The sequence below is a fragment of the Mangifera indica genome, chromosome 5, assembly GCF_011075055.1.
Source record: "Mangifera indica cultivar Alphonso chromosome 5, CATAS_Mindica_2.1, whole genome shotgun sequence".
Lineage (NCBI taxonomy): Eukaryota > Viridiplantae > Streptophyta > Magnoliopsida > Sapindales > Anacardiaceae > Mangifera > Mangifera indica.
Genome location: NC_058141.1, coordinates 15,466,294 through 15,490,790, shown reverse-complemented (window position 1 = coordinate 15,490,790; position 24,497 = coordinate 15,466,294). Strand labels below are relative to the sequence as shown.

General features: G+C 31.9%; 2 protein-coding genes across 5 annotated transcripts; both read left to right on the top strand.

The window, feature by feature from the left end:
* The first annotated feature begins 3,953 nt into the window (after positions 1–3,953).
* LOC123217363 (FT-interacting protein 3) lies at positions 3,954–7,783 on the top strand. Of its 4 annotated transcripts, none has more exons than XM_044638363.1 (3): positions 3,954–4,209; positions 4,680–4,718; positions 4,997–7,783. In XM_044638363.1, the coding sequence occupies exon 3, from the start codon at positions 5,109–5,111 to the stop codon at positions 7,431–7,433; it is 2,325 nt and encodes a 774-aa protein (XP_044494298.1). In that variant the 5' UTR covers positions 3,954–4,209; positions 4,680–4,718; positions 4,997–5,108; the 3' UTR covers positions 7,434–7,783. The 4 variants fall into 4 exon arrangements, with proteins under 4 accessions (XP_044494298.1, XP_044494296.1, XP_044494297.1 ...); XM_044638361.1 differs by having other exon boundaries at positions 4,680–4,723; XM_044638362.1 differs by having other exon boundaries at positions 3,954–4,313.
* Positions 7,784–18,603: 10,820 nt separating this feature from the next.
* Positions 18,604–23,824, top strand: LOC123216200 (bZIP transcription factor TGA10-like). The gene is made up of 11 exons (XM_044636597.1): positions 18,604–19,154; positions 19,255–19,355; positions 19,978–20,054; positions 20,144–20,266; positions 20,441–20,509; positions 20,618–20,677; positions 20,776–20,853; positions 20,972–21,041; positions 21,130–21,401; positions 22,140–22,379; positions 23,539–23,824. The coding sequence occupies exons 1-11, from the start codon at positions 18,985–18,987 to the stop codon at positions 23,686–23,688; spliced, it is 1,410 nt and encodes a 469-aa protein (XP_044492532.1). The 5' UTR covers positions 18,604–18,984; the 3' UTR covers positions 23,689–23,824.
* Positions 23,825–24,497: the final 673 nt, after the last annotated feature.

Genomic DNA, 24,497 nt, shown 5'->3' with positions numbered 1-24,497 from the left:
ATAATTTTTTATTATTTATTAATTTTTAAGATAAAAATAACATCATTTTTAATTAATATAACAAGTAACATGAAATATATTTTATAATAATTATACTTAAGAGTATTTAAGTAAAATAATATTTTGATTTTTTTTTTATTATCTCTAACAAAATACAATATTTTTTTTATATTTATCAAATTTTATCAAACATAATAATCATTTATACTTAGTAATATTATAGAAAATCTATATTTAAGATAATCTTTTAATTTTAATAATAAAAATTTACTCAAATCAAACACCCTCTAAATACTTATTTTAAATACATAAATAAATACACATATTTAAAAAATTTAATGATTAAATGATTTTAAATTAAGAATAAAATAACATTAAATTATATGATAATATATATCAAATATATATTTATTTATATATTTAAATAAATACACATAACTTATAGTATTGCCTTTAATAAAATTGAAATAAATGACGCTCAATAACTTAGCAATTTAAGAGAAAAATTATGATGGAAGTCGTGAAACCAAACAAAAAACATGGGTGAGGCACGATTGCCTCGAGTGGGGAAATTCACACCTATAAGACTAAAGTGTAATTTTATTTTTGTTAAAAAATTAGAAGTATTATAATATTTTATATTTACTATTGTAATTTTTCTGTAATTATATATAATAAAAAAATATACATGTGGCATTTTCCTTTTGTATTCACCCCTCAAATATACTATTTTAATTAGTTACCCTTTTGAAAGCGTGAGCGATTTGCGAAGAAAGAATGATGGAGAAATGACATTGGGAGAAAAGGACATTTTGCATGTTGAACCCACCACACGCAACGCTTACTTGGTCTGGTTTTCGATTGCCGCAGGCCAGTCGCCATCAATAACATGCCTAGCTCTTTCCTCAATTTCAAGCCTCTTCTCATTATCAAATATCAAAATCAAACTTCGCCACCCAGGCAACTCCCTTCATATTCATAACTGGCGTGGCTACCTGATGAATGATTTTTTATTTATATTTTGTATTATTTATGTTGTTAAAAACTTTTATAAAATTACTATTATTGTTATTATTATTATTATTATTATTATTAATATTAAGTAATGTTTTAGACAGAACCCAATTGTAAAATGAAAAGTATTCAAATAATAAAAGGTTTTTTTTTTTAATGAATAAACTAGAAGGTTGGTCCATTCAACCATTGACCCTAATACCATATCACATGTTATAATTGGATGATGTATAGATTGAACCATATACATGGTAATTTATAGTTCATTTTAAGTAGGTCAAATGACTATTTTCACCATTTGAATTTAAAAAATTTATTTAATCACCCGTCATACACTTTTATTAATAAAAATTGTTACATGAAAAGATAAGAAAGTTATTTGTTATAAACCCTTTAATTTCCTCCTAAAACTATTACCTAAACATTCTTTATCTTTGTTTCCATCATTATCACCATTCCCATCTTTGTTAATAACCTATAGGTGTTAAAAAAAAAAATAACGGTTACTCAACTTTAACTAGAAAACAAAATATCTAAAGAATTGATTCAGATATCAATTCACAAATATTGAAAAATTGGTTTTTTGATTCAGATACTAATTTGTTAATATTGAAAAGTTGATTACCTAAATTGAATTAGTAAACAAAGCTCTTCTTACTACTCTATTGATGCCCAACTTCAATGATAGTTGTTCCTTATAAGTGAAAAATTACAAAAGAGTTAGACAAAACCTTAGTGTTGTCATAAACAAAATTTGAGAGGTATAGTGTTGTTATAGACAAAAGTATGAATTTTGATAAAAAAATTGAAGAGTTTAAAAATAAAATGATCTTTTTGTTATTCACTATAACGGTTTTCATTGATGTAAATATGAATAATACATAGGTAAATGAATTTTTTAAACTCAAAAGATGAAAAATCATTTCATCAAAGTTCGAGTATAAAATAGTCATTCTGACTTTTTTATGTATTCTTTGTGTTGGGTATCCATGTATAAATGTTATTGGTTTAAAAACAAAAAGGAATCATGAGAAAAAAGATGAAAGGGAGCACCGAAGTGTATATCATCTCAATTCTTAGATATACTCAGAAATAGAATCATGTAAAAGGGAATGGGGTCTTGCCTATATGCTGCCTCACTTGCAAGATTAAACATAGCTTTGCGAAAATTTAAAACGTCTTAAAGGTAGACACTGTTACTATTAGCTAGAATACGACCATGGCCATTTTAGAGTAGCCAAAAGACTTGTTTTCATTCAAGGTATAGTGAAAATCTCAATTTTTATTTCCTAACTTTTAAAAATTTAAACACGCACTTATAAATAAATTTTTGTTAAAAATCTTAATTAAGGTAAAAGGTAAAACCGTTATTTATTAAAAATTAAAGTTTTATTATATTTTCTTACACATATTTAAAAATTTCACAATTTGTTTTCAATACAAAGTTTGAAAAGTGACAAATACCCTCATAAGATTTGTTATTTATTTTTTTGATAGTGATTTATTGTCTCTAATCATCAGTTGTCATCTCTTCTACCTCATCTCTTTCTCCCGATCTCTCTCTCTTTGTTTTCGGGTATCTCTTCCTTTCAATCTCTCTCTCTTTGTTTTTGAGTTGTCTTTGTCTTGACTAAAAACAGTTGGAGAGGAAAGAGAAAAAAACTGGAGAGAGAGATAACACGAGATAGAGTATGACTAATAGTCAGAGATAATGAATCGACATTAAAAATAAAAAGAAAAAACCTTATGAAGTATTTGTTATTTTTCAAATTTTGAGTTAAGAGAAAAATTATAAGTTTAAAGTTGGACAAATCCTCATTTTAAAAATTAGAAACAATATGCACTAGATGCCGTGAAGTACAACAAAAATAATGTCAATTAATTTGCGGAGTCACCACCCAAACTTTAATGAAAGAAAATTGTTACCCTATTAATTTGAAAAGCGTTTATCGATTCATTGTCCATTTTTGTAAATAGAAACCGTCACAAGAGGTCATTTTGCCCTTAAACCTTTTAATTTCTTTTCAAAACCGTTGGATGAATCTTCCCAACTCCATCCTTCAACTTCTATTAATTTGTGACCACTACCATTGTCACTGTCACTATCATCATCTTTCTTCATAGGTCCACCATCACATATTCAGCTCCTCTTTCATCATATTTTATTCATTGATTTTAATTTTTTAATTTTCTTTTAGCTATTAATGAGAAAAAAAGAAAAAATATTAAAAAAATTTGAAGAACGCATGTGCCAAGCACTGCATTTATGCGTAAATAATTGCAAATTTTTTGGGTGTTTAAAGACTCAAAATATTTGTTCTAAATGTTATCAAGATTTTCAATTAAAAAGAACAACAATCTTCATTTGTAAAGTATAATCTTAATTAAACCTTGGTCTCATACTCAAAATTAACATTGTTATTATTAAATTTTTCTTTGATCATTGAAATTGTTAAGACGATTATAAATTCAATACTGACAATGAAGGTGGAGGAAAAAAAGGTTAATAGAGATAACAATTATGATAGTAACGACAGAACTGAATTTGTGCTAATGTAAAAAAGGTATGTCAAGTTGACTATACTTATAAAATACTAACATAAATAAGTATAATATTTGTTATGCAATGTAATGAGCGATTAAGATTTAAAAAAATTGAATGGAATGATTTTAAATATGGTTAAAGACTTAAAACATACATACATTCCTCTTAACTTAAAAAAATTAACCAACATAAATTCCTAATTATCGCCGGTGAAGAGAATCCACTGGCAAAAATGAGAAACGTGACCAACGAATATTTGTTACAAAGAGCAAGCGGTGGTCGCACGTGGGCCCGGACTATTGTCTCATCCGCGCTCGCTTGAAACGCGGGTCCCCACCTAACGCTAACAGAAGACCGATATCAGAAACAACAGAATTAAAAAAAAAAGAAGAAAAAAAGCCGTATAGGAGGGAGAGCGAGAGAAAGTGTGTTGAATGTGTATTCTCTGCTAGATTCATCAGATCCTAGCCCACGAAAAAGTAAAAGCAAAAGCAGAAACACTATCCCACCCACTGTTCTCCTCCCTTCTCTAGTCTTCTGTTCATTTCTCTCTTTCTTCCTCTTATTTTCTGTCTGTTCTATTCTTTTCTCTCAAACAACAAACACTATAAAGTAGAGTAAGTGTTTGTTACGTTGCTTTGATCCTTCATGTAAGTGACGAACTAGGGTTTCTGGGCACCTTGTTCTGTCTTTCAAAGTTGTTTATGTTAAATGCTTTTGTCCTGTGTTTCGTTTCTTACAATATAGTGTTCAGGTACCCATTTCTATTTTTTTTTGCTGTTGTTATACAATGTGGTTGTTTTTCGAGAAAATCGAGAAAAATATTGTCAGAATTTTGTCACAAGTATATCTGTTTAGATAAGCATGTTAGGTTACTATGGTTTTTTTTTTTTTGGAGGAACAGTTATTGATGCTTTACTTTGTGTTTCTTCGTTATAATCTATTAGATCATAGCCCATTTTGCTTCTATGTTTCATGCATTTTCTGCATACACCAAATGGGTTTGTGCTTTGTATTTCGCTTTTTCACAGTTATCAGATCTACAAATCCTTAGACTCTTCTAGTCTCTTTCATTTTTTCCCTCTGGTAGTTGAAGGTTTTGTGTTTTTGCTTTTTGCAGGGTTCAAGCACACAGATCTGAAGCTTTAAAAGAGTTCTTGTAAGGTCATTTTCTATCTTTATCGTCAAGCTCTTAATTTATTAAAGATATATGAGTGTATGATTTAGAAACTATTTGCGTTTAGTTTCCAGATGTTGTCGTTCTGAGTTTCGTAATATCATTTAATGCTATCTTTGCCTAGCTGTTAAAGTTTTTTTAATTTTCGTTTTCAAAATATCTGTATGTGATTTCCTACTTTTCAGTTTTCTTGAATATTTAAATAAGTCTTGTTTTTTTTTTATGCAACGGCTAATTCAATCTCTATTCCTATTTTTAAGGTTTCCGGAAACCTTTTGAATTCAAAAAAATATAACTCTTCAGTTTTCTGACGCAACTGTTCGAGTCCATTTGAAGTTAAAGAGAATTTCGGCTACTTTCTTTTCCTAAAACATGATGCAGAGACCACCTCCAGAAGATTTTTCTTTGAAAGAGACCAATCCCCATTTGGGTGGGGGGAAGGTCACCGGTGACAAGCTCACAAGTACCTATGACCTTGTTGAGCAGATGCAATATCTTTATGTCCGGGTTGTCAAGGCCAAGGACTTGCCTGCAAAAGATATTACTGGTAGTTGTGATCCTTATGTTGAAGTTAAGCTTGGCAATTATAAGGGTACTACTCGGCATTTTGAGAAGAAAACAAATCCTGAGTGGAACCAGGTGTTTGCATTCTCAAAGGATCGGATTCAGGCATCTGTTCTTGAGGTTATTGTGAAGGATAAAGACTTTGTAAAGGATGATTTTATGGGTAGAGTTTATTTTGATGTGAATGAGATTCCAAAGCGGGTTCCCCCAGATAGCCCTTTGGCTCCACAGTGGTATAGGTTGGAGGATAGGAAGGGGGATAAAGTTAAGGGAGAATTAATGTTGGCTGTTTGGATGGGTACTCAAGCAGATGAGGCATTTCCTGAGGCATGGCATTCAGATGCAGCCACTGTTAGTGGCATGGATGGTCTAGCAAATATCAGGTCTAAGGTGTATCTCTCTCCTAAGCTTTGGTATTTGAGGGTTAATGTGATTGAAGCTCAGGACCTGCAACCCACTAACAAGGGCAGGTACCCAGACGTTTTTGTGAAGGCAATGCTTGGACTTCAGGCTTTGAGAACTAGAATTTCTGCTAGTAGGACTATTAATCCTATGTGGAATGAGGATCTGATGTTTGTTGCTGCAGAACCATTTGAGGAGCCATTGATTTTGACCGTAGAAGATAGAATTGCACCTAACAAGGATGAAGTTTTGGGAAGGTGTGTGATTCCTTTGCAGTATGTGGAAAAGAGGCTTGATCATAAACCTGTGAACACTAGGTGGTTTAATCTTGAAAAGCATGTGATTGTGGAAGGGGAGAAGAAAGAGATAAAGTTTGCTAGCAGGCTTCACATGAGGATCTGTTTGGAAGGTGGTTATCATGTTCTGGATGAATCAACACACTACAGTAGTGATCTCAGGCCAACAGCAAAACAGTTATGGAAGTCCAACATCGGGGTACTAGAATTGGGAATTTTGAATGCTCAAGGTTTGATGCCAATGAAGACTAAAGATGGGCGGGGAACTACAGATGCTTATTGTGTGGCGAAGTATGGGCAGAAATGGGTTCGAACTAGAACAATCATAGATAGCTTTACTCCAAAGTGGAATGAGCAATACACATGGGAAGTTTTTGACCCTTGTACTGTTATAACAATTGGGGTGTTTGATAATTGTCACTTGCAGGGAGGAGATAAATCTGGAGGGTCAAAGGATTCAAGAATTGGAAAGGTAAGGATTCGTCTCTCTACGCTTGAAACAGACCGTGTCTATACTCACTCGTATCCACTTCTGGTTCTATATCCAAATGGTGTCAAGAAGATGGGTGAAATTCATTTGGCTGTGAGATTCACGTGCTCATCATTGCTTAACATGATGCACATGTACTCACAGCCACTGTTGCCGAAGATGCATTATCTGCATCCTTTAACTGTTAGCCAGCTGGATAACTTGAGGCATCAGGCCACTCAGATTGTGTCCATGAGGCTCAGCAGAGCTGAGCCACCATTAAGGAAGGAGGTTGTGGAGTTTATGCTGGATGTGGGATCTCACATGTGGAGCATGAGAAGAAGCAAAGCTAATTTTTTCAGGATCATGGGAGTATTGAGTGGGTTGATTGCTGTGGGAAAATGGTTTGATCAGATCTGCAATTGGAAAAACCCCATTACAACAGTGTTGATACACATCTTGTTTATCATACTGGTGCTGTACCCAGAGCTTATTTTACCCACAATTTTCCTATACCTATTCTTGATTGGAGTTTGGTATTATAGGTGGAGATCAAGGCATCCTCCTTACATGGACACTCGTCTCTCTCATGCAGATTCTGCCCATCCTGATGAACTGGATGAAGAATTCGATACATTTCCAACCACTAGGCCTTCTGATATTGTAAGGATGAGATATGATCGGTTGAGAAACATTGCTGGGAGAATTCAGACTGTGGTTGGTGATTTGGCTACGCAAGGGGAGAGGCTGCAATCTTTGTTGAGCTGGAGAGACCCAAGAGCCACTGCACTGTTTGTGATTTTTTGTTTGATTGCTGCCATTGTTCTTTATGTTACACCATTCCAAGTTGTGGCCCTTCTCACTGGATTTTATGTGTTAAGACATCCAAGGTTCCGCCATAGGCTTCCTTCTGTGCCACTCAATTTCTTCAGGAGGTTGCCAGCTCGAACTGATTGCATGCTATGATGAAGGCCAGATACATTGTCTGCTGCATTTTACCCTTCTGACATTAGTTCTCCCCGTTACCGTGAAATAAGTGAAGATTTTCAAAAGGAAAACGAGCTTGTTTACTTCCAAAGTGTTATGCAGTGGATGTTGTGTTCTGGTTCTGGTTTTGTGTAAGTGTACCTTCCTCTGAAGGCTGGTAGATTTTTGTGGATTTGTTGTTCGTTCCTATCATCTATAGGATTAATGTTTGAAACCTGAGTCTATCGTAAACAATTAATGTTAATTTGTAATTTTGCAGGTTTTGATTGGAATTTAAGTTATCTGAACCTCTCTTTGCTTAAATGTAGTTGATATTATCTTATCTTTCACATCTCCTTGAATGACTGAGTTCATGTTTCTTTTCCTTATGGTAATCAATTAATATGTTATTTTGATCCTTAATTTTGACTGTAATATAAATGTGATGTTGCTTTTTGCATCTTGATTAGATTAATTTCCGATCTGGATCAGTAAGCAATTCATTTATAGGTGACAACCAACATTCTTTTCTTATTTAAATTACATCTAAATTGCTCAACATTCCTGGACAAATGGCACTGTTATATTATTTCTTTTAGTGGGGTTCTGGAATTTCTTGACAGCAATTAGTAGTTTATAAATATTATCTTCCTACTAGTTGAATGAATGCGGACTTCTTACATATGCAGTTGTTGCTTTTGATCATATAATCTATTGCATTTTTTTATTTCAAGTTGAACCCTCATTTGAGGACTGTGCCTTTGAATTGAATTGATTATATTAAACAGATGAAACCTTAGGTTTAGTGTTTGGTCTGACAATCATAATACAAATAAATCAAAAGTTTGATATTTATATGTTAGTAAGTTTTGAATCCATGCTGTATGCCGACTTCTCTAGTTCACAAAATTTGCTATCCAGACAGAATAGGTGGCGCTGGAAAATATGTGCATCCTGTAAGCAGCTATGAAGGAATGAGTAGTGAAATAACTTTGTTGAAAGTAGAAGGTCAAAGCGGCGTTGTGAACGGCAAAAATTGACTAGTGAGAAGATCGGGTAATTGTGGCTGTGTTGCTGTTTCGCTTCTGTGTTCCGGCTAGGTGGGGGGGACCTTTTTATATTTGCTTTACAGGCTGTAACCATGTTTTTTCCCAGTCCTTTTGTCATTGGCGAAATCCCTTTTCGCACCCAAATTTTGATGAAACCCGTCTTTTAAAGTATTAAAAAAAAAACTGTCAAACAGAACACTTTCTTGAAATTTTATTAAATATAATTTTCACCTCTAATTTATATTAATTTTAATTAAAATTTAACAATCATAGGTGACATTGATTGTTAGCTATTTTTAAAATTGTATTGATTAGTGTTATTGTGATTGAAATAATATCAAAATGGTGTAATTTAAATAAAACATCAGAGTAGTTGAGGTCACATTGTAATTTGCTTCTATTATTAAGAGTATAAATGGTATAAACCTTATTATAATATTTGATTAAATAATATAAATATTCTTTTAACAATTAAATCCAATAATTGACTTGGACGTTTGACCATGGAAAAATAGTTTTTTCAAACTTTATGGATGGAAATTTATTTCATTAAACCTTGGGCAGTAAACAGTGATTTGGCCTTTTGTCGTTACCCTCTGTGACTGTGGTTCCCTGCTCGAGGAGGCCCATAGCCGACTTCTATTTGTGTTTCGCCTTTTAACTGTCCTTATTTTTACCACCTCTTTTTTTTTAACGAATTCAAAATTTACTTTGCTCGGTATTGGACTCCGATAATTCAGATCATGATAGTTTGTCTTTCACCGAAAGTTAAAACTTAAAAGGACCCCAACACTGGAAGACAGTGCAGTCAATTACTGCTGCAACAAGCACTCCGATCAGAACTTGGTGGCTTGTTCTAGTCTGAGTTCTTGTAAATTTGTTTTATGTCTTTGAATCAGGATGGACCGAACCGCAATTGAATCAGTTTGTGGTTCAACCATGTGGTCAACCCAATTTCAAACCATTTTCATTTTTGATAAAATTTCTGAGAATAGTTGGGAGCCATTGCAAAGCCTGCCATGCACATTCTGAGATTGCTTTCAAGATGTGGAAGAATGGAAGAAAGTAGTGAGTGACACCATCATTATTTGTTGATTTTCTTGTCACCTTACCTTAATTTCCAACTGTAGTACCACATGTATATGCTTGAAAATACCAAAAAGATGTGATGCAGGCTGCTCCACGCCCCTTGGGAACGGCGGACATCACTGGACCCTCTTTTCATTACATCTTGCGCTTGGCAAGTGGGTTTTGATTTATTATGATATTATGTAAATATTTTTATTTTATTTGTAATTTATTTATTTTTTTAATGATAAAAAACACCATCTGAACTTTGTCAAATAGGTAAATCCTGTGATATAGTGATTGAATCTACAATCAGTGAATCATGTAAATTAAGAATGATTTATCATAGTATATCGCTAATCAACCTCAAATTATTTATATCATAATCTTTCATATGAGATATATTATATTATTTAAACCTGACTTTTCACAAAGAAACCTTTCTCATCACCTTCTGGGGCAACCCTTGGAGCGTCGCTCTACAAAAAACAATTCCTAATGGAGACGAATTGCCCAACTAGAAGCATTAACTCCAATTTGACAACCCTTTGAACAGAGTTTGGTCAGGCACTTTCCCATAGAAGAACAAAACAAAATACTTGTCAAGCATACTTGAATCTTGAGTGTTAAATTCTTCTATATTTTAATGATAGATAGATAATTTAACTGACCGGGCTAAAATTTTCAAATTTAATTAACATTAGGCGTGCCCCTTTTTTGACAAAATTTTGTTGATTTATTTGATGGAAACTGAAAAAATAATGGGGGCATTGAAGAATTGATCTTGAAGTTTCATAGTGACATGTTGATAAACCTTTGAATTAACTAAGTCAAGAGTGTAATATTAATATGTCATTAGAAGAAACTTGAACTCATATTCTCTTATACATAAAACTTTCTTTTTTATCATTCAATCTATCTCTTTGTTACAACCAACATATATTAATTTAGAGAATTGTTTTGAGTGTCACTCTCATAAACAAGATTACAAGAAGATTGCAGAAGCCATATATGGACGACAGTCAAGCTACTTCATTGACAATCAATTCTTGAACCATAATTTGACCTGAATAAGAGGTGGGCTTTCAATTTGCAAAATAAAATTTGCCATAAATGGTATGAACACATTACAGATTAAAATTGACCTGACTTTGAATATTTCCCCTCGTGCGCAGGGTTGCAGATTAGAGAAGCAAAATCAAACTAGTGGATGAACTTGAATTAATTGTGTGTCGTGTGAACATATGAATTAGAGATAAAAAATTTCCAGTCAAATGCCAGTAATTTATGTTTAGTCAATTTAAGGACAGACTTGAGGCAACTCGTCAAAAAAAGCCTAATTCAAACTTGTCCACTCTGAAAGCTACAGCCAAAACACACACTTCTCTGGCTGAAAATGGAGTCTGCAGCTTTGAATCACAAAAGGGCCTGAGGGAAGTGGGCATCTGAAAAGAAGGGCCTTTACCCTCCTGGTCAGGAAAACTCTTAATTAATTTAGACCAAAAGGACTTTTTCCCATCAAAGTTTTGATTAAAAAATGAATACATATTTGGGGGAGTTAAAAAACTTAAATACTTATTCAAAGTTTAATTTATTATTATATACTAAAGGATTTCCTATTAGAATTAAAGGATAAAATTTTTATTTTGTCAATAATATTAAAATAATTAAAATTATACCTCATTTTCTTCTTTAGTTTAGAAAACTAATAATTTCTTCTTTGGATTAAAGTTTTAAAAAAATGACTTTTCCCCCCTAAGGTTTGATATCAGAAAATCCAACCACTTCCTCCCACAAACTGCAACCTTGTTCTGAAATCCAACAAAACCTTTGTCTCGACAACAAAGGCGTCATCGAAGGACGACACTTCATTGTCTATCGAAATATCATGCGATGGTTGGGTTTAGGTTGGAAACCAATAGTCGTCAGTGGCTAGGAAGGTGGAGGAAAAAAATTATTTTTCAAAGTTAAGGTCTGAGTAAAATATTAATTTTCAAAACCTAAGATAAAATTATATATTTTTTAGTATTATTGTTAAATAAAAGTTTTACTATTTTATTTAACAACAACTTTAATGAAAATTTAGGAAAAAGTGAGTATTTGAGTTTTTTATCTACTAGGAGTGTACTTTTGAGATTCGGTTAAAATTTAGACCTTTGGCTTTTTTTCAATGTTGCTAAAGATATCTACCACCAAAAACAATTGTCAATATGGTAATTTCCATTAATGTATACGTCGCAAAAACATTTTGTCTTCACAGCCAAACTGTCTGGATGCATCTAAATTAATGGTTGCCCACCTCTATCCTCTCAAGGCAACTCCGCATTCGTTTAGCACAACAAATATTGCTTATATGCTAAGAAAAAGATGCCCCTCCTAACATGGCTTTTTCCAAATTAATACTAATCTCTCTGTATGTATGGAGCTGTCTTTATTTCTCATAATCACACGTTAATATGTGTTTACTGAGTTGCCTAATCAAAGTACAATGTGAAACCCTGGATTACTTAGTTTAATGATTGTGAATCTGATTATTGTATTTCAGGATTATCTATCTCTTAAAATCGGATGAGATTCTCTGCTCACTTAAAAAAAAAAAAAAAAGATAACGTGTATAATGAATATAAGTGCTGCTTCAATGTCCAAAATTTTTTGGGGAAAAATTTTTAGAGGGATTATGTACACATTAATTAGAATATAATTTTGAAAAGCAATGGAGAGTTAGGCAATCTCACTCTGTGATTTAGCTGAACCGATGAGGTGGACAAAGTTGTAACACATAAAGGCTCAAATTTAGAGATTAGGTGAATTTAAATTAAGAAAGTAGGTTTCTTAGTTGAATAAACTAATCGTTTCAATATACTTAAAATTTATTTGATTAATAATTAATTAGCTATGATCCCTACCATATATACAATATTCCATCAAGATTAGGCAGACTATACCATACCACTTGAGGGAAAAACATGTCAATCCTATAAATCAAATATAGTAAATTTTGTACCCAAAATTTGATAAACTTGACGTTGGATTAATCCTTAATGTTCGAAACGTAATTATTTAATATCCACAATACAATTTGTTGTATATTTTGTCTTTGGATTTTCTCTGTATTTGAGAGAACAATATTTCTCTTCTGATGTCATATTTTTAGAGGAGTAAAAAAAAGTATTTATGTAATTTTTTTTTTTTTGTGGTATAACTACTAACTCTTATTCAAGCAATTTATATATATTGGGTTTGATTGACTCGTCATGAGTAGATTCAAATCTAATAACTTTTTGATGCAATATAATGTTAAATACTTTTAAAACCACAAGTGGATGCCCTATTAGGGATCTAATTGTCACCCTTGAATTATTTTGCACTAACAAACAAGGACATTCCTATTTCAAAACATAGATTCTGTCCCATAATTTAAAAAAAAAAAAAAATCTGGTTGCCCTATTGGTCAAGATGTATGGTAATTAAAACATATTTTAAGTATGAGGTTTGCTATTTGGTCGACAAAATACTAATCAATGTCATTAAGTCAACGAAAATAATAATTCCAATAATGTGTTGCATCAATTAGATTAACCTGTCGAAGTTTCAATGCACAGGGAAGGTAGAAATACATTGAACATGTTTATATTCATTTTCAACTTTAGAATATAATATACGTCTGAGGACTTGTTTCCACATAAGATTTGTTGTGTTTTTTTTTCAAATTCTCATTTTTTAATTTTAAAAATTTTATTTATTCATTCATTAGTGGTTAAGTTTATTAATTTTAAAAATAAAATCGTTATTTTATATTTAGTATTAAAAATAAACTTAAATTTGATTTAATTCTGTCCCCCCCTCAAATAAACTGTTAGTATCAAAAATAACATTTTTCTCTTAGAATTTTCAATTTTCAAATTAATTTTTTCCAATGACAGAGATTTTTTTGACAATCTTCATGCAATGTCTCATTCTCTCTAGCAAGTTTTCATTCCGACGTTATGTAGAGTTTTCGTCATTATTTTATATTTAATATTAAAAATAAACTTAAATTTGATTTAATTCTCTCCCTGCCCCCAAAAAAACTGTAAACACTATCAATTTTTCTTTAATCTATGTTTTCAAAAATAACATTTTCCTCTTAGAATTTTCAATTTTCAAATTAATTTTTTCCCGTGACGAAGAGATTTTTTTCACCATCTTCATGCAATGTCTCATTCTCTCTAGCAAGTTTACATTCAGACGTTATGTAGCGTCGTTATCATCTTTAAATGAAGACGATTCGTCTTCATTCTCTAATGGCGATGACGTTACACAATGCCGAAAAGAGAACGCATTAGAAGGAGAATTTGTCGGAGAGAAAGAGACATTGCCTAAAGATCATCGAAAAAGTCTTTTTGTCGTTAAAAAAAATTAAATATGAAAAATTGGAAATCTTAAGGGCAAAATACTATTTTTGAAAACTTAGGTTGAAGGAAATTGTTAGTTTTTATGGTTTAGAAGGAAAAAATGATATAACTAATGGATTCGATTAATTTTAATCATTTGTAAGTGAATAAATGAGATTTTTAAAATTAAGGGATAAGAATTTGAAAAAATAACATATTTTGAGTGGAAATAAATCATTTGGCCTATAATATTCATGTAATCATGAAAATTTTATAACGTAAGCAGAAAATATACCATTTTAGGAGTGTTCACACTAACATATCTATTTGTTACTATAATTTAATCGAATCATTTAGACAAACAGCATACATCATAAGAACAATAATAGTCAAAAGCTTGTTAAGATTACAACAAAAGCTGCCATTTTTGGAACTCTTGGATCATGATCTAAACATTAATCTGTCATATGATTAAATCCTCCTTTTCACAAGAAATCCTCATAATGGTAGCGTATTGAGCAGAAGCTGAATAAACTGTCTTTGTGATAATTACGCCTTCCTAACCATGATGATAGTTCTTTGAAATCCAAGAGAAGTCTTCAAAACTGTAATAATTATTGAATTAGTTTCTGTTTTTTTGGTTCTATCATTAAACTTATATCAATCTATCATAACACATATCTCAAGGGTTAGCTTGAGTTTAAAAAAAAAAAAAAGTTTCAGGATTTATGTATAAAAAATAATAGGTTTAAGAGTCTTTTTTTCATATATTAACGTTAATTTTTTAATTTATTTCGTTAGTATTATTTATTTGTGTCTAATAAATGTCATAATTTACGAGAATTATGTTTTTTAAAGGTATACAAATAATTTATCACTATAGATTTGTTTAATAAATATTAAGACATAACTTGACGAAATAATGAAGACCATGATATCATGAAGATTACACACATAAGAATCATGTGGTAGGTGGAACAACATGTTTGGTGTGATCAATATGGAATTCAATTGAGATTTTGTAAAGAAGTGATAGATGGATAGTAAATGTCATATAAGTCAACTTTTTATCATGTAATTAATATTTTTATAATCAGATCAGATATCGATCTAGTAAAAAAAGTGATCTAATTTAATTGATAATCGAATTAGTTAATCGATTGTTAGATCGATTAATTGTTCAAAATTAATATTAACAAATATTTTGTATAATTTATGATTAAATATATAATTTAACTTAATTAACATTAAAATAAGTTTAGTTATATAGTATATATATATATTCAAATATAATAAATAAAGTTTTGATTCAAGTTTTCATAATGAATTTGTGAAAAAAAATTAATTTTTTATATCAACTAAGTCAAACCCGATTTTATATATACTTCAATTAGTTTGGTTAGTAGTAGATGATCCAGTCAGTCAAATCAGTTGATTCAATCTAATTTTTAATGCCATGGTTGTAATGTAATTAATGAAAGTCATTTAATAGATTGAAAATATTGAATATATAATTAAGATTTTAATCTAATTTACAATTAGACCCACTAAATACATATTTGTAACCCCATTAGATAATTTATAATATTCCTAATTATTAAATGAAAAATCAGATGTGAATAAGAAAAATACGAATGTGAATAAGAAAAATACAGATAAAAAAAGATCGAATTATATAGGTGATAATGTCTATACCCATACCTATTAATACTAATTTATTACTATTTTTCTTTTATTTTTATGATTTTAATATATATTTTCCTTATTTTAAATATTTTTCCTTAATTATATAAATAAAAAAATATAATAAAATAATAAAACTAAATGATTTGTTTAATTTATTTACTTGTTAAGTTAGCGTTGATAATACCTATTGTAACTATAATTGAATGAGAGATCAATTACTATAGGATTGTTCTATTACATATATTGAGAGAAATATTATATTATGCAATAATTTTATAAAATGAAGAATTGTTAAGAGCAATTATAGAAGTGCTATGTATAATTTTTAAGTTAACCTTTTAGATAAAATTATTTTATTTTATTTATAAAATATAGCATTTTAATAACTATATTTATTACTTAATAATTTAATTTAATTAGTATAATATTTTGCTTTCACAAGCTAAAATTCAGGACTACATACTTCCCTGAATGAGATCTGAGCACGTCAAAGGAGAAAAATTCCTGACTACAAAAACTTACTTGTTTTTTTTTTTTTTTTTAAATTTATTATAATTATTTGGAAAAATATTCCATTCTGACTCATCAGGGTTGGAATAAAAAAGGGAGGAATTATCGCACACGACAAAATGAATTCGCTGGAGTATTTAATATATTGATATGTTTCAAGCTAGATTTATAAATGCCGTTGAAATTATAACGATAGAGAGGCTAAAATTTTGATTCCATTACGAAAACTCTGTTAAGGGCGACACATCATAAGGGAAGCAACCAACCAACCCACTTCTATTCCTCTTTCCGTTTTCCCTTCATGTTTTTTAACGTGAAATCTAATTTGAATCAATTTAAAATTAAATTAGAAGAGACTCAAATATTTTTAAAAAATAAAAAATCCCTTTCACACTTTAGATATACGTAAAATACTAAAATTCTACTATTCTTCTAAACTTTTTTTAAATTATTAATTATTCAATTAAACTAATTACTCATAATGATAAACACATATAAGAAATGTTAAGTAATCATAATTAAGAAAATAATAATATTATATAAATAACTTTATATATAAATAATGACGTATCAGTATACAATTAAATATATATTATTAGAATAAAACAAAAAGATAACATAAATCCCAAAAGAAGAAATTATTTTAGTTTAGTCAGACAAAATAAGCATATGCAATGGAGAAGAACATAAAGGCGCTAGCAAAGCTTTTTCAATGGAGTGAAAAAATAGTCTTTTTAGTGTTGTTGATATGAGGCTTTCATTAATAGTGAAACAAGAAGATTAAACATGAGATTTAGAAAGAGAGAAACACAAGACAAGATATTAAACTTGGAGATTTAGAAAAGAGAAACGCATTTCTTTTTAATTATCTCAACAACAACAACAACCCATATTATATATTATATATATATATATATATATATATATATATATATATAATTAAATCAAAATTACAACAAAATAAGGATGGCTCATAATGATAATACAAGTCAAATGATCATAAAATATATCATCAAATAATAACATCTGATGAATTAATATTTCAATAATACAGATTTAACTATATTCAAATATTAAAATAAATACACTTAAGAAAAAAAAATGTAATCTTCTTGTGAATTTTGTATCATTTTTCTCCGTAGTTAGCAGACAGTCCCTATTTCCGGAGTGGTTAGATAACAGGGGAGTTAAAAAATCGCAGGAAAGGTGGGGGCCGGTTCAGTGGACCCCATTGATTAAGACTTAGTTCTGCAGATCGATCAGGCGTGGCCCTAGCACATAAAAAAGAGAAACAAACTCTCAACCGTCTGATTCCTTTTGATCTTCTGATTGAGTTTGGATCTCTAAACTGACACCTGCTCGACGGTCAACGGTCCTACCTGCGTTCTCTTGTTGACAACTGCGTCTGATTATAAATAATTTCTTTTCTAGATTACAAGTACTTAATGACAATTCTACCCCAACCCCCTTCTTAATAAAAGAAAAAATCGGTAACGGCTGTTGAATGGAGTCCCTGGGGAGTTTTGCCTTTGCGAAGAGATAAAGAGTTGAATTTTGTATTCATTTGATTTCTTTAATGGTGAAAATGATAGGAGTTTTATAGTAATGAAAATTCCCATATTGTTCTGTTCAGTAGGGCTATTAGAACATTATTCATAAATAAAAATAACAGTAGACGATATTTAATACACATGACATGATCAAAAACTGTGTATTAATAAGTAATTGTTGGTAAATCGATAATAGCTTTGAAGAGTTAATAAATAGGAATTATCACAAACCCAAGTTATTAACTTTGCTAATCCAACCCACTAAGCAGAGATTTCGTATTTTGGTAAATAATTAACAATAATCAAAGAAATTGATTATATTCATTAGTTTTGACTAAAGAAAGGCACTATATTAATTAAAAAAAGAATTTAGTATATAAAAGAGTATAAATTTTCCTTTTTTAAATTAATTAAAATTATAGAGAATCTCATATTTTTTATAAATAGGAACAAAGATTATAAACATAACATCAGTTTCAGCTCTAATATAAACATACCATAAACTTATCTGAGTTCTTCTTGAACCGTGATCTATTTTTTAGGTGTACCTAATCTTACTATTGAGAGAAAGGGGTTAAGATTTAATGATTAAAGGACTGGATTTTAATCTATGTTCTAATAAATGAAAATTAGGAAAATGAAGAGAGAGAAAGTGGCTCTAAAGACTATACATGGTTTTGGTGGCATTTTTCGAACGCCGCCGCCTCACCCATCTACGTGTAAGTTTGCATGGAAATGTTAATAGTAAAAGTGTAAAACTTCAAACCAAATAAAGGCATTTTCGTCATTCCGTAAGGAATTGATAGGAAACTCGGACAAGAAAGCTAAACTGAGGAATCAAAAGTGGTTTTCTCGTATCCAGAACAGCGGTTTCATTTAAGTCTTGAGTTGTTTATGGTTTTTCTCAAGAGAGAGAGAGAGTGGAATAAGATAGCTCGAGACGGCCTTATCTGAAACTGTGTTTATTTTGTTTCTTTCGGCTGAGACTCAAAACTGGTTTTACATGAAGTCAGGTGAGTCTAATTTTGAGAGAGAGAGAGAGAGGCTAGTAATAACAAGGCTTGTCTTTTATACTTTTGCATTCAATTCCGTTCTTGCTTTTTCTCCGTTCTCTACTTTCATTCTATCCTCCTTTCAAACATAACCGACTCTCTTTCTGTCTCTCTCTAGATATTGATTGTGGTGTAATGAAAGATGATCTAGAAAACAGAGAAGAAAGTTTGGTTCTTGTTTATTAAGGGGGTTTTCAAGAGCTCTTGATCAAGCTCAGCTAGTAGAAGAGAACGAAATTACAAGGCTTGTAAGAACTCCTTTCATGGCTACTGATAATAAAGTCATCGTCAATCATTCTACACAACTAGACTATCACCATCATCATCACCAACATCAACAGCAGCTTCAGCATCAAATAATACAAGAGCAACACCAGATTCCTTATGGAATGATGCAATCGTTGTCACTATCCAATATCCCTGGAAACTACATGTAATTTAACATTACAAAGCAAAGCCTTTTGGGTTGAAATTAATCAATGTTTAATACTTTGTTCTCTATGTTTTATTTCTATTTGTTTTGATGTCAGCAGTGGTAGTAAAGATACTGGAACTTATGATCTGGGAGAATTAGATCAAGCCCTTTTCCTTTATCTTGATGGACAAGATCCTTCCGGTCTTCAGGAGCAAAGACGTGAGTGTTTTCTCTCTCAAAACTTCAGCTTTCATTCAAGAAAGGGTACTTTTTTTTTTTCTTGAATTTTCACTCGTTCTCTGTTGGAAAGATTCTTTTGGGAATGGTCTGTTTGGGTCACAGGAAAAGCATGTTCAACAGATTAAAATCTTCCATGGCAGTACTTTTTTTGACCAGATCCCAGCTTGCAGAAAAAAGCTTTGAAAAGAATATTTAAAAACATTATTTCAACTTTCATATATGAGGATAGAATCTCTTGATTTTATTTCTTTCCCCTTGTTCAATGGTTGTGGCTTGGTAAATGACATGTAACAAAACCAACTCACTGATCATGAATTTTTTGCGACTTCTACTTGTACTGTAAAGGGTACGAAAAGTCTGTGGGCTTTCGTTACCTTTTTCACATTCGTTTCTTCCTTTTTCTGTTTTCATGATAGAGAGCTAGAAATGCAAGACGGTTTCTATACTTTCGTTCCTTGCCTCTCATTAACTCTCAATTCTAGTCTCCTCTTTTAGTCACCTGGGTCCTCCTCCTATCATTATCTCTTTCTCTCTCGTGGGCATGGAAATTATCTACAACTAGTATTATTAATTAATGCTCATTGAGAATTTGTTTGCGCAGAGAATTCAGGAATGAGGCCTCCAACTTTGAACATTTTCCCTTCTCAGCCTATGCACGTAGAGCCATCATCAACAAAGGTACTTATTCGTATTAAATTAACTTCTCTGAGTTTACCATAAAATTTAATCATCTATTAGTTTCTAATGGTTTTGTTTGTATTTGGTAGGCTGGTGCAATTTTAGTTTCTCCTAAAAATAGTGGTTCAAAAAGACCATCCGAGCCGTCCATGGAGTTGGCCAACGCAGGAAATGATGCTGCATCTGGGCCTGAGCCAGCTAAAGCTGTCAAAGTAGGAAAATTTAAATAAAAATTATTAAATGTGGATTAAGAATAATAGTTTGGTAGCTAGTTTATTGAAACTGAGATTCTTAGCTTTTATTTTTCTTTTCTTCGTTTTGCTATTTATTCTTATCTTTTTATTTTTATTTTCTTCGTTTTGTTATTTATTCTTCTCTTATGGCAGCGTGAAGGAAACCGAAAAGGTCCAACATCAAGCTCAGAACAAGAAGGACCCAAAACACCAGACACTAAGGTTATTTCTTTCTTTATTTGATCATTTGAAATAACATAAGTGAATAGAATATTCACATCAAATCTCTCCATCAATTGTTCAACGTATCTCGTTATTATTTTCAAGCAGACACTGAGAAGACTGGCTCAGAATAGAGAGGCGGCAAGGAAAAGCAGGTTGAGGAAAAAGGTAAGTCCAAAAACTGGTGCTGTTACTTCTCTTCGAGTCCTGAGGAAGATAAAATTTAAGTCATTATCTTCTTTGATTTTCCGTCCTTTCCATTGCAGGCTTATGTCCAGCAGCTAGAATCGAGCAGGATCAAGCTTACCCAACTGGAACAAGAGCTACAACGAGCCAGAACTCAAGTAAGATTAGATCTTTTGTGAAACTAACTTCTTCTGATTAATATATCATCATGAACTCCCTCTGTACTTGAACTTTGTCTCGTTTTCATATGATCTAGAACATGGGGTTTTTTGTTAGGGCATGTTTTTCGGCGGACTTTTAGGTGGAGAGCAAGGGCTTCCAGTTGGCAACAACAGTATTAACTCAGGTATATATCAAAATGTTCTAAAAATTACTCTTTTTCTTCGGTATTATGTTCTTTTCACCTCGAACTTACGCATCTCTCCCTTGTTTAGATTCTGCTTTATTTGACATGGAGTATGCACGATGGCTCGAGATGCATCATCGTCTAATGTGTGAGCTTCGAGCAGCAGTACAAGAACATTTACCAGAGAACCAACTTCGGCTCTTCGTAGACAACTGCTTAGCGCACTACGATGAGATGATGAACCTCAAAAGCATGGTGGCTAAAACGGACGTGTTTCACCTTGTTTCTGGCTTGTGGACGACTCCGGCGGAGAGATGCTTCTTGTGGTTGGGTGGCTTCCGGCCATCGGAGCTCATTAAGGTAAGTACATCTAATATATTCCCATTGTTTTAGTTTTTGATTTTTTTTTTTTCCGTTAACACATAGTTTCGAAATTTAGCTACGAAAAATGGTGTACATGATGAGCACTAAAAGTGACAAGCAAATGACAAAAGTCATTACCAAATAAACCACTCAGCTTGAATTAGGGTTAGTTAACTAACCCTGCTTAGACTTATTCGTAAGTCTGAGTCCTTCATTTGAAAAAAAAAAAAAAACCAATCCTAGTAATTAGATTTCCTGATTTATTTCTATCCGAAACAAAAACACAGAAACTTCTTTTTTTTTTTGGGTTTTATAATCTAGATAAGGTATGGGGATATGTATTATGTGTTTTTATTGCATGGTGCAATTTGTCGGTGGGGTTGGGAAAGAAGATTGCATAACAAAAATGTATATCAATTAATGAAGAAAGCCATCATGAAGGTTTCTACAAGAAGGCTTGGTTTGGTGCCACTCTAATAAAGCCATGTCTGTTACTACAACTTATGGCATGAAAAAGAAAGAGAGAGAGAAGGAAAGAATTGCACGGGTCTGCAAATACTCTTCCTTTCTCATTGATGTCAACAAACACTCTTGTTCTCATTTTCATCTTCTCCTTTGGTTTCTATAAATAAAGTACCAAGACCCTCATGCAAAATCATAACCAAGAAAATTTGATTCTATGCAATGACAATAACGTCTACACATATTATTGTCTCATGTTAGTATCTAATTCAGGTAATGCTGAGCCAAATTGAGCCATTAAGTGAGCAACAGATCTTGGGCATCTGTGGACTGCAGCAATCTACACAGGAGGCTGAAGAAGCTCTCTCCCTAGGGCTTGAAGCTCTCAACCAGTCCATTTCAGATATCATAGCTTCTGATTCACTGAGTGGCCCACCTAACATGGGTAATTACATGGGCCAAATGGCCGTAGCCATGAACAAACTCTCCTCCATCGAAGGTTTTGTTAGGGAGGTACGTTTATCAATCTCTGAACTGCAAATTTGGTTATAAGTCTATTGCTATTTTGCCTGTTTGTGGGCCCCCTCGCATGAATTATGATATATTATTTCAAAGTGATGTGGGGTATGTGGGACCTGGACTCTGGTGCTGTTTTGGTTTGGAAACCTAACCCAATTTAGAAACTACTCATGGGGTCGCTCGAGATATTGAGGTACATTTTGATAGCGACACTATACAGTTAGGCTTTTTCCTGGGTTCCGTCAGTTTCCCGAGAAAACTACGCTAGGAAATTAAGAAGGAAAACCATCATCCATGTGTCTCAATCGGATTACACTGTAACCACATCTAGGTAGGCTTGAATCTGGTCGTATATGTTCTTATATATGTTTCACTTGAAGTCACAATTTCCCACCATTAGAGCTACCTGAGATTAAGACTCAGAAATCAAAAGCATTATTTTCATTTCACCTGATGATTGCTTACTTGAATGAATATTTGCCCATGACCACATATATATTGTTGGCCCTATTAAATGGCCACCAGCCTCCTGTGTAAACTATACCGACCATAACTTGCTTTTTCACTGTTCACTAAATTAGCGGTGACATGAAAAACAGTCAAAGACTGGACCGCCACTTGATGTACAAAGCCACACTCGGCTGAACCATATTTATCAACCCACAACAACATGTAGAGTGATTAAAAAATAAAAATATTATTTATTTATAGAAGTTAAATAATAATTTGACCTCTGAAAATTTATTAAATGAATTTTTTTGAAATTATATTTAGGATAAATAATTATGAAAAATAAAAATCTATTGACGACTTTCTTCGTTGATGAAAGGATCAGAGTACACTGATATGTTATATTCCAAGGGTCGGCCTGAAATGTAATTTTTTAATTTAATCAGAATTTTGAATTTGATGCTGTCTTTTCTTTCAAACTTATAGACAAAATGGTGAGTACGACCTTACCACAACCAACATTTCAAATCCAAATTTTGCTAATTCCTTCAACCTTTTGACAAACAAAACCCCAAATGCCCCAAAGTCATGAGTGGATAGATTGCATGAACATAAAGAACAAAATTTATGCTAAATGTTCCTCTTAAAATCAAATTCTAATAATTAAATATAGTCTTAATATTTTTGATATTCAAACTTACAGGCAGATAATCTGAGGCATCAGACATTACACCGGCTGCATCAGCTTCTTACTACCCGTCAAGCTGCAAGATGTCTGCTGGCGATTGCTGAGTACTTCCATCGTCTCCGAGCTCTCAGCTCTCTCTGGGTGGCTCGCCCTCGACAAGAATGATGGAATGAAACCCCACCCACTATAGCAACCTAGTTTTTTATATTTTAAGTCCCTAAATTTTACTTCTTTTCTACAGAGATGTGTAGATAGAAGAATAATTACAATATTAAAATTAAAAGCAGTAGAAGTTATTTCTTCCTCTCTTTTAAAAAAATTGACAGTTTGAATAATTTCGTTGGTATAAGTCTGACTTTAAGTGATGGAGAAAGAGGGGAGAGAAGGAGAAGAGGAGGAAGAACGGAGACAAAAGTTGTTTGGTCCAAGGGAAAGAAGACTAAATGTTTGTGGTCTAGGCAGTGCTGCATCTGCATGCATACCTTTTTTAGGTGGTGAGCGATCCAAGATGAGATACATGCTGACAAACACCCACTGATATCATCCCTCAGACTTGATTTTGTCTTCTTTTTCTTTACACAAGAAGACTAATGGACCATTTTCATAAATAATAACTGGCTGGGGTAGAATCTTTTCAATGTAAATTAATACAGAAATTTTATGAATAACTTGATTTTTTTTCAATTTAAAAATCTAAATTATGAGAAAATTGGGACCAAACAAACTACCTTGTCATGATGGAAATGAACAAGGTTACTTACTTAGGCTCTCTTATATCCTAATTCGGACTGTAAAAATTAAACTTAATGTATATGTCAAAATTATTTAGACTAAAATAATTCAATCAGAATACGTAAGTCTATCAATATAATATTTTATGTTAAAAAAAAAGGACTATAATTTATACAAAAAAAGAAGCAATTTCGTGGATTCTGTCATTCCTATTCTTGCATCAATGCAGTTTCCAAGAGTGA